The sequence below is a fragment of the Ixodes scapularis genome, unplaced genomic scaffold (assembly GCF_016920785.2).
Source record: "Ixodes scapularis isolate PalLabHiFi unplaced genomic scaffold, ASM1692078v2 PGA_scaffold4__175_contigs__length_147842914, whole genome shotgun sequence".
NCBI lineage: Eukaryota > Metazoa > Arthropoda > Arachnida > Ixodida > Ixodidae > Ixodes > Ixodes scapularis.
In genome coordinates, this window is record NW_024609879.1 from 100868288 (window position 1) to 100881857 (window position 13570).

At 44.5% G+C, this 13570-nt stretch overlaps 1 protein-coding gene across 1 annotated transcript; it reads left to right on the forward strand.

The window, feature by feature from the left end:
• Positions 1 to 12763: 12763 nt before the first annotated feature.
• Positions 12764 to 13263, forward strand: LOC115325946 (ribonuclease P protein subunit p20). The gene has a single exon (XM_029986662.3). The coding sequence runs from the start codon at positions 12764 to 12766 to the stop codon at positions 13196 to 13198; it is 435 nt and encodes a 144-aa protein (XP_029842522.3). The 3' UTR covers positions 13199 to 13263.
• The last annotated feature ends 307 nt before the right edge of the window (positions 13264 to 13570 follow it).

The following is a 13570-nucleotide window of genomic DNA, read 5'->3' on the forward strand; positions in this document are numbered from 1 at the left end:
AATTTGCAAAGGCGCTTGGGTAGTACGATCGCCGGAGGTTTTTATTCGAACCTTCTCTCCTACAATACGTTTCATATCATTACGCTCTTTATGAACGATTTCTGTATCTAACCCTTTTTCCGTACACCCATTACATTCAGTGAGGCGCTTCGCCAATTCAGAGTTCGAAGCGTTGTTCCGCACATTTCGTTTGTGTTCCGAGAGCCTATTAATACATCTTGCAGCTTGCCCAACCTACTCGAAAAACCACTCTAAATGTATCTCGTACATTACGCCACTTTCACAAGGAACGGATCTCTCTTTGTGTTTCTTCTGACATTATTTCTGCCCCGCCTCAAAAGGAGTCAGTATGCTCGACTTGAAATCACAAATAAAAACCGTCTGAACCCAAAACTTCGCGGCACATGTCTTTCAGTCATGTGACATGTCATGAAAATAGGGAATGGGCGCTCATTCATTCTTCACACTCCGCACGCCTTGCTGTCCTTCATCTGCATATCAAGTTGTCGTTTCGTGAATGCCTCTTCATATCCAGCGCCTTCCAGGCTTCACCACAGCCTTCTCAACGGCCGTTTCATGAAATGGGTGCATGACCTTTACAATGCATTTCGAATAAGACACTTCATCCCTCCTGCTTTTACAATCTTTGGGTGACAGATGTGCCTTGAAAGTAAAGGTTTGGGCATTTCCTTCCCGTACTCCCAACACAACTGAATCTCCAATTGGGGTCCGCGAGAGAATTCTGCCTTATCAGTCAAGCCCGGCATTAAAAGTTCTCTTTTCTTTATCCAGCTTGAGAAGAAACTTTAAAATGTTTGGTTGAGTTTTCTGGTGTGTATGTCAATGAAAGAAGTCTACTTCTCACAAGCCTATTGTTATATCCATTCATTAAATCATTATCGTAATAAACTGACACCTTTCCCTTCCCCTAACCCCGAACGGGGTCGTCCATCATGCCGCCGATCCACAAGGGGTCAACAAAACATCAATGGTTGAGAACCACTGCCACATGAATGCACAGATCTAAAAACTGCACAACATTTTCCTCCGGTTTCTCTACAGCGAACCGTAGATACAGGGCAGCTGGTCTTATTACATTTTGAGTAGATTCCTACTAGCCGTCCTGGAATCTGCACACGATAATGTCGTGCACATACCTTCAACAAAACCTAAACAGTGTCCCAAAAAATATTTACAGGTTTTTTTTTCATTGCAAAAATAACCTATGCACAGCCGGACGCTCATTTTCTGCCCAATGGTAGCACTATAGAGTTCTGACCCAGATGTCAAAGTTTCAGCCCAAACCGACACCTTATTCAATATTTATAAGTGATTTTCTGAAAATTTCATTGGTAAAATGCAGCCCATTTTCGCCAGTTTTCGGTTTCTGGTGCAATAGGCCCCATGTATTCTAAAACACCGTCGGCCGCCATTTTCTCATTGAAATTTTCAAAAAATCACTTATAACTTTTGAATAAGGCATGGTATCGGGCTGAAACTTTGGTATCTGATTCGGACCTCTTGCGCTCCCTTTGGGCAAAGAATGAGCGTTCAGCGTTGCGTAAATTATTTAAACAATAAAAAAAAATATTTTTTTTGGCATCTCGTGCATTAGGTGTCGACGCATTTATCTTATCAAACACAAATTTGTTTAAAGGTTTGAGATATATCTCGGCCAAAAGTTGTCCGACTGAGGAGCCAATGCGTACACCTTTCTTCTGGAAATACTTTCGTTTTTTATACTTAATCACCGATGATTGCAGGTAGTGATCCAAAATGGCAGGAAAACCCGAAACCGATACCCCTGACTCCGACTGGAACTTGTCTAGACACAATTTAGGTGGATGATCATGTAGCCCGCTCTAGCTACGCCCTGCCCAGGGGTGTAGCTAGCTACGCTGCATATCTTGACTCTCATTGGTTGAAGAGATGATCGACGTGTGAAATATTCGTTGTAAAACTGTTTCTCCGTGCCACAGTAGTCTTTTATTCGACTTTTTTTTCATATTTGAGAAACAATCTATCTAGAAAGATTCATTATTACTTGGAATGGAGAGCGGTAATGATAGTATAACATTATAAGTAGTGAGAGGAACACAGAGCGCAAGGACGGACGAGACGATTTCCCGTCCTGTCCGTCATTGTGTTTTATGTTCTTTGTATTTTTTCTATGAGCCATTATTGTTTTGACAAATATCACGATATCGCGTTTTCCGCTTGCTTCCGTTTCCAACAATAACAAACATGGCTGCCGGTGTTTGCGGCCAGCGTTTTCTCGCACCGCGAAGCTCGTTGAGCTCGCCTGTTTTTATGAGTGCGAGTCGTTTTCGCATTCACCGACGTATTTAGAGGAAGATATTCTCAACCAATGTAGTTTTCAGCAAACATCTACCGGAATACAGGCCTTGTGAAGCGCTGCGCCGGAGCTTGTTTTTGTAGCGGGGCTCGCTTAAGCTAGCGTACCATGGCAACTGCAAAATGTAAAACAAACAAAAAATATAGTGTTTTTTTTGTTTTTTTTTTTGCAAAATTAAATTACACTTTGCCGGACGTTAATTATCCGCCTAAATGTAGCGCTAGAGGTCCAGACCAGTTGCCAAAGTTTCGGCACTAACCGTTATCTCATTGAAAAGTTAAGAGTAATTTCCTGAAATTTTAATGGGAAAGTGGCAACCGACAGGGCTTTCGAAGACATGGAGCTCAATGGCGGCAACTACCGAAAACGGGCGAAAATGAGCCCCATTTTCCCATTGACAATTTCAGAAAATCACCTAAGATAAGAAAGGGGTACTGAAACTTACGCATTTTTTTTTCAAACCTCTAGCGTTACATTTGAGCGTGCAATGAGCGTTCAACAATGCAAAGCTTATTTTTGCAAAAAAAAAAAAAAAAAAAAAAAAAAACTGTTTTTTTTTTTTTTTTTTTTTTGCGACACGTTGTGTTTTGTTTTATTTGGCTTGATTTGTTCGTTTGCGCGTGTTGATGCTGAATAAAGGTGTTGTATTCTTAAAAGAGGCCCCGCTAGTCTTTAAAGCGACCATGGTTTTAGTACTGAAGGGGAACCTACAAAAGTAAGAAATTGCGAGTCATTTCGCTGGAAGCCATCGGGTGTTCGCCTCGTATCAGGTTTGTTAGGGTATATTTCCATCATTTCGCTTCGGAAGGCCCGTAGCTTTCAAGGTTTGAGCATTGCACCTGGATTTCTAGAGACATATTATTTTAACGCGATAGCGTTTAGGTGCTCTTGTCGCAGAAAATCCGGCATCGGCGTTGGTGGGACCAAGAAATCCCATAATGCAACGCGCGCAGCCGCGTGTCACGTCACGTGCGACGTCACACTTGACGTTACGAGTGTGATATCAAATGTGGCTGTGACCTCATGACCCTATCGAACGGCTCAATATAGCGGGAAGAATTTCTGCTGAATTTAGGAGAAAATTTTCCCGCGTATTTAGCAGAAACTTTTCCCGCCAAATTCTGCAGAGAAGTTTCCCGCCAAATTTAACGGAACATTTTCCGATAAATTTAGCGGGTCGAGAGAGTCATGACGTCTCATGACTCTCTCGACCCGCTAAGCTGGTCGAGAGACCACTTAGCGGGTCGAGAGACCACTAAGCCGAGACAGTCATCTCGGCTTAGTGGTCTTTGAAAAAGAACTAACCCATGATGTTTTTATAAACTCTTTTTTGTCTCTATCCTTCAATACGGTGCCAAATGTCTTTCCTTAATTTCCCCAAATTCTCTTTATATTCATTGAACAATGATTGCACTGCATATTCTGATTTCCTCTGAAATACTTGTAATGGGAGCATACCAGAGCTGCCGACTTGACCGTTTGAAGCAGCTTTAGACTGTGAGTCCAACTTTTTTTTTTCTGCAAGTTCAAATCACTAAAATTCCCCTTCTATTTTCTTTTCTTAGGGGGCAATTTTTTTTTTTTTTTTTTTACCGTTTGCTTTACAGAAGAGAATCCTTCATCGTGGTTGACACAACGCGCTATGGTCTGGGCAGAGGAATACATGTCTAGTCTAGAAAGTTTTACCAAGGCTTTACATTGATGGTATACTTGGGCCTTTTTGTCAAAATGGCCTCTGTCTGTTCTGAAATCCGTTGCCTAAGGGGTTCACTAAACCAAGCTGAGGTTCCGAACCAAGCCGGTCATAGCTCCACATATTGGGCACATATTCATTATGCAACTTCAGCAGCTTTATCGAGTACAGAACACGCGTTCTTTTCACATACCAAATCTGGTGGTTCGAACCTCAGCTATAGGTTTAGTGAATCCCCGTAAGCAATGGATTTCTGACAAGGCTGATGCCATTTTGGACAATGGGCTCAAGTATTGCATGGATGTAAAACCCTCTAGATTCCATGTGTATTCATATGTCCAGACCGTTCCGTAAAGTAACCGGACTGAAGCTCACCAAAAAATAAAAAATAAAACTCACGGGAGACAAGCTTATCGGACAAAAGCTCACCAGACAAAAATCACATATTCTTTAAAGGACCCAGACAAAAGCTCGCTCACTTTTTGGTGGAGCCGGACAGAAGCTCAGATTTCTTTTTTTGATAAGCCGGACGAAAGTTTACTGCCGATAAAATGGGCTGGGCTAAAAGTGTAGGCTAAATGAGGTCACGTCAATAGCCCTCTGAAAAGTACATTCTTTGAACCCGGTTTACTAAGAACCAAGGTCAACCTTTTAGAGGTTGTGCTGGGATCTTTCCCACGAGTGGAACACGCAGGATTTCAGTGCTCCGACGACGACCGCAATTTCCTCCGGAGGAGTGGAATGCGCACGAGACCACGCTAAGGGACGAGGACAGGACCAATAACTCGCGTGAAAGGTAGAACGACGGGCTCTACAAGCTTGTGGGACAGAACCATCCAAGTGTCTGGAGGCTGATCGAATGTCTTCAACAGGGCATTGGTCATGATAGCTTTGCTGCAAGGACGCCAAAATGAACGCCCGGTGAAGATCGTTCGGAAGGCAACGAAACGTCTTCAGAACCGCCTGAGGAAGCTGTGTGTGGACTATCAGCTTTGCAGAGACATGCCGAAATTGCTGGAGACGGTGGGAGGCTTTATTCGCCTTTAAAGATTCGAACAATAAACATCATTTTCTTATTCTTAAAGAAGAAACATATCTTGCGCAAGTCATACATACTTTTTTTTTTTTAGAATGCGTTGCTTAATTTGTCATGTTATTTGAGCTTGTATAGGACAGTCAAAAAGATTATTCGGGTGAGCTCTTGTCCGGATTACGAGTAAGAGCGGTAGGCTTTTGTCCCGGTGCGTGGAAAATCCGGTAAGATTTTGTTCGGAATTCATTGCGCGGTGTGTGAACCACGATGAAAGATTTTCTTCTGCCGATAAAATAGTAGGAACATTAAAAAAAAGTCACGGGTGTAGCATACCTAAAAAAAAGAAAAATGAGTTTTAGTGATTTGAATTTGTTGAAAAAAGAGTTGGACTCACTGTCTCTAAAGTTGCTTCAAACGGACAAGTTCGGCCGATTTGATATTCTCCCATTACAAGTATTTCAGAGGAAGTCAGAAGATGCAATGGGGTCATTGTTCATTAAAAGAGTACGGAATTTGGATAAATTAGGGAAAGTCATTTTCGCCGTATAAAAGGATCCGGGCAAAGAAGAGGTTGTAAAAAGCATCAGGGGGCAGTTTATAACCACTCTAAGTATAAAGTTATTTTTGAAATACAACAAAGCCGAGATGCCTTTACGAGTTATAAATGAAAATAGTACATGACAGAGGATTGTTTCTAGGTTTCTTCAACGTGGGTCGGGGATAATCTTTCTCGGTAAATATCTCATTAATGAATTCAGAAGAACTGATCAGTGTCTTAAGAATCACGGAATCATGTGGTCAGTGTTCTCAACAAACAAAGTATTTGTATTATTCCCTTGAAAATAAATTGGTTATGAGTGCAGTCAAAGAGGTGTTGGTGTTAAATCTAATCAACTTCAAGTCGGAGTCAGGGGTGTCGGTTTAGATATTCCTTGCAATTCTGGATCACTACCTGCAATCAGCGGTTATTGAATATAATGAACGAAAGTATGTCCAGAAGGAAGGTGCATGCATTGGATCTTCGGTTGCACCACTTTTGGGCGAAATATATATACCTTAACAGTTTAGACAGATTCGTGTTTGATCAGATAAAGGCATTGTCACCTGATGTAGGCTTTATTAGAGGGTATGTGGACGGCATCATTGCAGAAAGGCTTGTCGGTATCTATACAAAGGGTCAGTTGACCCGGAGCTAGGGTTCAAGGAGAAACCGTAGGAAAATATCATACAGTTTTTAAAATCGGCGCATTCATGTAAGGAAATGGGTTATGTTGGGAGTATGAAAAGCAAATGGCCAAATTTACTCTTAAGAAACAGCTGTCACTCAAAGATAGCAAAAGCAAGAGTGCTGAAGTCCTTGATTCTAAATGCATTGGAAAGGTCATGCACCCACTTCATAAACCAGTCGTTGAGAAGGCAATGGGGAAGGTTGAAGGGCGCTGGGCATCAAGAGGCATTCGTGAAATGATAATTTGTTATACAGATTAAGGACAGCAAGGCTAGCGGAGTGTAAAGAACCCACGAGCTCACATCCCCTTTTTTTCATGATATTTCACAAAAGTTGAAGGCGTTTGCATACAAATGTGGGGTTAAGATGGTTTATGCGTGTGATTTAAAATTCAGTAGACTAACTCCTTCCGAGACCGGGCAAAAAGAGCGTTAGAAGAAGCATAGAGAGAGATCTCTTCTATGTGAAATTGGCGTGGTGTACGATATACCTTTAGAGCGTGGTTTCAATTATGTTCTGTAAACTGAAAGAAGCCTTAATAGGCTCACGGAACACAAACGGAATGTGCGGAACAAGCCTTGGAACTCTCAATTGGCGAATCATCTCTATAAATGTAATGTATGTACGGCAAGATGGTGGAGAACAGAATTCGTTTTCAAGAAGCGTGATGATATTAAACGTATTGTGCGAGACATTTCGGATAAAAAAACGTACAGCAATTGTACTAGAGAAGCCTCCTTGCGCAAACTTTGAAGTGGCTCCAATAAACTTCTGCAATTGTATTTTTTTGAGGAGGTCTACTTACAGTTAATTACCTCGAACTCAGACATGTAGTCTGTGCTAAGTTGCTCTTTTTTTTTTTTTTTTCAGTGGGTGTAGATTTAGATTAGGGTTGGGGTTTTTTTTCTTTCTTATGTGGTTTTTATGCATCAGCGCGGTCTTTGAACGCTATGATCGACTGTAGATGTGTATGGTTGGTTCTGCTTCCCATTGGGTAATTATCGTTGCTCAGGTTTCGGTGACCTTCAGAGTGCGCTCGTCGCGACCTTGGGGGAAGGATATGTAAGGTGTGGAGAAAATAAAATTTGTAGCTAAGTTTTAGACGTTGCCTGACCTTTTTGTTTATTTTCTTCTACGGAGCGTTTTTCGTCTTTCGGCCACAGGCAGTGAGTGGCTTCATTCATCATGCTGGTTTAGTTACATCGGTACTATAGTGGCATTTTATGAAGCAAGTTTCACCGCTGGCATAGCTGTTATCTCTTGACACGAATTAAATAATGCTCAAAACAACGGCGAGCACTCGACAAAGAAAGGCGTACTTGTTATATTAGGACAGTAAACTATCTTCTTTTTATGAAAGTGATTATTTCCAAATGGTGGTACGTAGACCATCATCTTGTTCATCTAACTTTATATCTCTGTGCAAAAGTTAAAGTAATCGCTTATTCAGACGTAATTCAATTACAATTAGAAACATGTGCACCCATTTCTGAAGGGCAGACGCCATCCAAGAAGCGAACCTCGGAGTAGCAGAAGAGAAGATCGTTAAAGACGACGGAACCGCCAAACACTCCCTGATTGGCTAATTTGTCGAGTGCGCTTGTCTTGTGGATTGGATTGGCTTTATCACTCTCCACGTTTGCCAGGCGAACTAGAATCGACCCGGTGCTTGCACCCCGTTCCCCGCTCCCGGAGACGATTTCCCTCTCGTAATTTCGCATATACGTCGAAGGAGGGAGTGGGATATAAAGCCTGCTAATTTATTCCCGAGATATCGTTAGACAGTTCTCAAACACCTTTATTCAAATGAGACAATTATAATCTACGCTGGAAGTTTGTTTTTGCTTCGCGCGACCTCTCGTGTATGCTGCGCGGTCGATAGGCGGCTTGAGCCCTAGAAGACAAGGCCTGCGGATGACGTCATCGCTAGTTGATTCCCGACCGGCCCCTAAATACGCCAAAGCTCGACGACAGTCGGCGCAGAGAGGCAGACGCGTTCGAGCACATAAATTTGGCCACATGAATACCTGTAAATGGTGATGCTGGTTTACACATTTGCGTTTGAAGTCTGGTTCACACACTTTCGTTTGTTTATGACCCAGTTCGTGTGATCACTTACAACAAAAGAACACACCAGCACGCTGGCGCCCTCTATGAGGTCGCCCTGGAACTGCATTTCACTAGAACGAAGGTTTTGCGGTATTTGGGAGATCAAATGTTGCGTACTACCTATGGGAAACAGTCAGTTATAATATCGTCAAAAAGCTTTTTTTCAAGCCAATAACAAAAGAATGACGTGCAAAAGTTAAATGATATACGATAATTCCGAGTGTATTCTGTACATGGTTGAAAAAAACCCGAGACTGCGGGTAAACGACACAACACTAAAAAGTCTCTAACACAGCTGAAATTTTTATTTTCCGAAATCTGGTTATATAGGCACTACGACACAAAAGAAAAAAAGGGGGAGAGGGTGAGAACCCCAAAGAATGCCACTTTCCACCAATGTAACCTTTAACTAAATACAAGGAAAACGGGCTCTGCGTCATGCACCTCTCTTATCTTTGACCCCTCACTACCCGACCGCCAAACACACTGGAAAGCCTAAGCCCATTAACACACACACACACACGCACAAAAAACAAACGACTTAACGTTTTCTCTACCCGAAAACCTTCATTAACCCATTAACACACACAAAAAAAAGGGGTCTTTGGGTTTTTTTTCAACCATGTGCAATGTACACCAGCTCGTTTGCGCCCTTACTTTTTATTCATGTATTCTGTATTTAGCTGTCAGGTTCACCAAAAACCCCAAAGACCCTTTCGTAACAGGGTGGTCGCTCCCCAAGGAGCTTCCACAGGCGCGATTCAAAATAAAAGTATTTTAAAGGTAGCAGAGTTTATCATGGGGCGCGTTAAAGGGGCGGTGCAACGATTTTCGGACTTCGGTCAAAGATTTCTGGAAGTTGCCCCCTGACACTTCTGAAGTAAAGAACAGAAAACCGATTTCGGCTGCGTGTCCTAGTTGTTGCGTAAAAAAAAAGATAAAATGGGCATTTCGGGCACCCCTCAACTCACTCCCAGTCTTCAGGGTCATACCTGGTCGCACTCCCAGTGACGTCATTCGGAGTGCCGTGTAGCTTCCCGTGTGCTATCTCGGAGGACGCTTCCCCTCCCTCTCTCTGCGTACATTAGCGGGCGTTATGCTGCAGCTTAGAGCCGAGCGAGGTCACGTAATCTTTCCGCAGTAGTTCCTTCGGCTGCAACTTGGGGCTGCAGGTGGGGGCAAAAGCTCGACTTTTGCTTTGCGATTATGCAGCGGAATCGCGACATTTTTAATGAAGGAAGTGTTTTCTCTATCCTCTCGGACACGATAAACAACGTAAAAATGACGAGATGCAAATTCTTTTAATCATAAAATCGTTGCACCGCCCCTTTAAGTCAGCGAGCTCCAGACTCTCGGCATCTGCGCCCGAGCGCGTTGGTTCCGAGCGTTCCGATAGGCCCCGAGGCGCCATCTCCCGCCCTTTTTTAACGTTTCCGGTTCCGGTGTCCCGGCGCGCACGTAAACAGGTCTCCCGTCACGTCAAATCTCGTTGTGCGTGTGTTGGACGACGACTTCAATGAAATATAGGTGTGCTGAGACGGCAGCAACAGCAGGAGCTTGCACTTGGCCACACGCGAAAGCTGATTCGCTCTTACTATAGACAATTGCAAGCATGGCGCTACAAGTGGTGCCCCATGCGTGCAGGCGCGTGCAACGCGCGGGTGAACATAGCTTTGGCAAGCTCGTAATCGCACGGGCGTGCCTGCTCGAGCAGAGACATGGCGGCGGCCAGTCGCCCAGCTTGCAATCGTCTATTGGCGACGTGCGCGACCGAAAGCGTCGCTGTGGTTGGCCTTCCACGATTGGCCCAAAAGCTGACTATGACGTCGGAAAGGGTATACCATCGACGGAAATAAGAGGAATAAAAGAACTTTAATTTCAACGGTGTTGGCAGTGTTGCTTTGAGAGCGCAATGATTTCAGGCTTTCACCATGCTATTTACAAACACCATCGAACGTGTTGTTCGCAAGGTAATTACGTCACAAGGGGGAACCATAGGAGGGCGCCACCGAAACATCTCGCCGCTAATACTTTTGCAGTGTTATGGCACGAGCAGTAAAAGGGCATTAAAATTGTATTGTAAAATGTTCATCACACCACAAATTCTCTGGAGCGAACTAAAATGCGGTGCTTTCACTAATGTGAGAGCGTGCGCACGAATTCATTCATGCACGCACACACGATGCGAGACCCATATTTATTATGTTTTTTTTAAAATTGCACAAACAGGTAGGTGAGAGGCGAAAATACATGAAGATAATGCAAATATACAGTACAAGTGAATCTAACACTCCCACAGCGAAGTTAAGATTCCTTTTGCGAATCCCGAAATGAAACCGAAACTATGAATAAACGTGAGAAGAGGCATAGAGCTCCTGCGATCTGGGCGCAGCTATCGCGCAAGCATCAAGAACATGGCAGCCTCCTTGTGGGAAGCGTTGCGCGATATGTAGCGCTTTGCTGAGCGCTGATAGCTGCTGCTTCAACCTCAACCTGCTCGCCGTTTGTTTTCCAGGTTCATCAGCGCCTAGCGCAGCGTCCCTCAGGCCGGGTAAATGTGAAATTACCTACTGAAATCTTGCTCTTGCGAAAACGACTAATATCTTAGCCATGCAAGCACGGTGGTGAAACACGTGCGGGGCAGTGACTACTTGCTGCGTTGTGGCCATATTTTAACGGTGCCGTTCGTCCGATATTTGCACTATTATTGTAATCACGCATTGCGACACGCAGCATCATGCGAGTAGGAAACGTTACCTTATATTTGTACCGAGCGCAAGGTGCTGCCCGATACTCTGGCCCTAGACAAGGCTGCTCACCCGGATTTCGAAATGGCTGAGACAGCCCGAGTGTTTTGCATCTTCGTGATAAACATTAGATATCAAGGTAAAGATACATTGAGCCTACGCCTTCCGTGCCCGTGTTATTCAGTAATTTATGGCTGGTAAACTTCTTTCAGCATGGCAGAATACTTGTGAAGGCAGCTTAAAAGAGTGGAGCTTACTGCTTCCGGTTACATAACAGTAGCAACTACTGCATTGTCCTAAATGTAACTAGGCGTCCGTGTGTACTCGGAACAGTCATTTCTCAAAACCCCAAATTTGCACAAGCAGGTTTGATGATGCTAATGCTAGTTTACAAATTTCAAGGATTCAAGCCTTGGCTTGCATACTAATAAAATGTGATGCTGAGTAATGCTAATCTGTGTAGTAATTGTGAGGCACGGCAGGGCTGAGGCTGGGCATAGAAGTAATAATTAGTGACTTTATTGAAGAGCTTAGAGGATTACATATTAAGAGGGCTAAAGGCGAAGGCGGTCTGTCACACAAAGCGAAGTAAGCCGCGGGCTAGGCGTTGGTACAGCATGAGAGCAGAGCGAGGAAGACGGGAGGAGCTATTTGGGAATGCGGAGGGGAGACACTTGAGATGGTGGTGGCGAGAGGAAAAGGTTTGGGAAGCATAGTGAGCTTGAGATGGCGGTGGTGAGAGCGTACGGGCGAGAGGGAAAGGTTTGGGAAGCATAGTGAGCACGGTGAGCTGGTGGGTTGGCGTTGCGTTCTTGTGGTGGGGAGACTGTGGGGCCCATCGAGGGGGGCTCGTGGTCGACTCTGACTTTATACGACGTGGGCTCGCTCACATAATAGTAGCTGTTACGTGTAATTAGCACACTTGTACCCAAACAGTCCTCATGAACTGTTTGACTGAAAACTAGCGCAGTCCACCTCCAATTGGTTGTTTATCCTTTGACCTATCACAAACAAATCGTTCAAAGGAGTGACTAATTTGTTTAGCAGCACTTCTGTCCTGTGTCTTGCAAGCAAACAGTAATGCAGACAAAGGGTGATATATGTTGCCCAAACGTACAATCACTGGTGTTTTCTGTTCTTTCTTTAGGATAGCCGCTTTCCAAAACCCCATCGAGGAAGATCGGTGGTCGCCATTTCATGGGCACAAAGCGTGTGATCGGATTTAGGTTCATGCTGATCGCTAATGCAGCCGTCGTGTCGAATACATACTCGGTGTACGTTACTCGGATAATCAGCGCAGCAGCCGTTAGATGGCACACACTTTTGAAAAGGGTCTATTGGGAAAGGTTGTTATGAGAAGAGAAACATTAGTGCGACCTAAACTGCTCATTTGGTGCTCGAGCCCAAGCAGCAAATGTCTGAGTAAACTGCGAAAAAGCACTGATGTCATGTTTCCACTAACTGTGTTGCACAGTTTATGTAATGTAAAGTAGGACACACTCTACATCATTAATGTGAAACACCAAACTAAATGTGTGATAGCAACACTGGATAGCATGACGCTCATGTGGCGAAATGGACGATTATGACTTTGCAGATGAATCCTGCCCCCGGGCCCGAACGACCACGTGGACGACCAAGGTTCGATCCAGATGAGTACCAGCTTCGCAAGAGGCAGCCGACACGGCTCCCAAGGAGAGACACCGACGTCTACGTCAACACCTCGACCAACTTCAAGGCTCAGCTGGAGCGCTGTCGCAAGCTGCTGGACTCCGGGAAGACCGAAGTCTTTGTGCACGCCATGGGCGCAGCCGTGAGCCGCGCCATCAACCTGGCCCTGCAGATCCAGACGCACTTCCAGGGGCTCGTGGAACTGGACGTTCGGACCTCCACGGTGGATGTCGTGGACGACGTGGAACCGCAGCTGGACGAACTAGAGCCATTCACGCAAACCCGACAGACCTCGGGGATCCACATCAGGCTGTTTGTGCCGTCGGAGCAGCAGCAACAGGCTTCCGCGTCATCGACGTGAGACGCCTCTTGTTGTTTGTGGTGGTTCGACAAAGTTGGGGTTGTAAATGCGTCAAGACTGACATACTCCTTGTCTTGTTTTTTGTACATAACTTTAGACGCTTTTCGTCTTCATTCCGCCATCTCAAAAATGATGACGCTTCCCTGTTGCGACGTACGTGTAGTGTTCGGTAGCTATTGAGTTTCTCGACTGTTACGACATGCATGCCATAATCTTTGTGCCAGCGGCGGGCAAGTAAATGCCCGTTCACACACTTGTGGTTACTTACGACAACATTGTCAAAAGTTGTTCAGGTTAAGAAAGAATGATGCAAAAACAAAATGGGAAATTTACGGAGATTCCAAGTGTTCCCTGCCTACCCAATAGATGGCG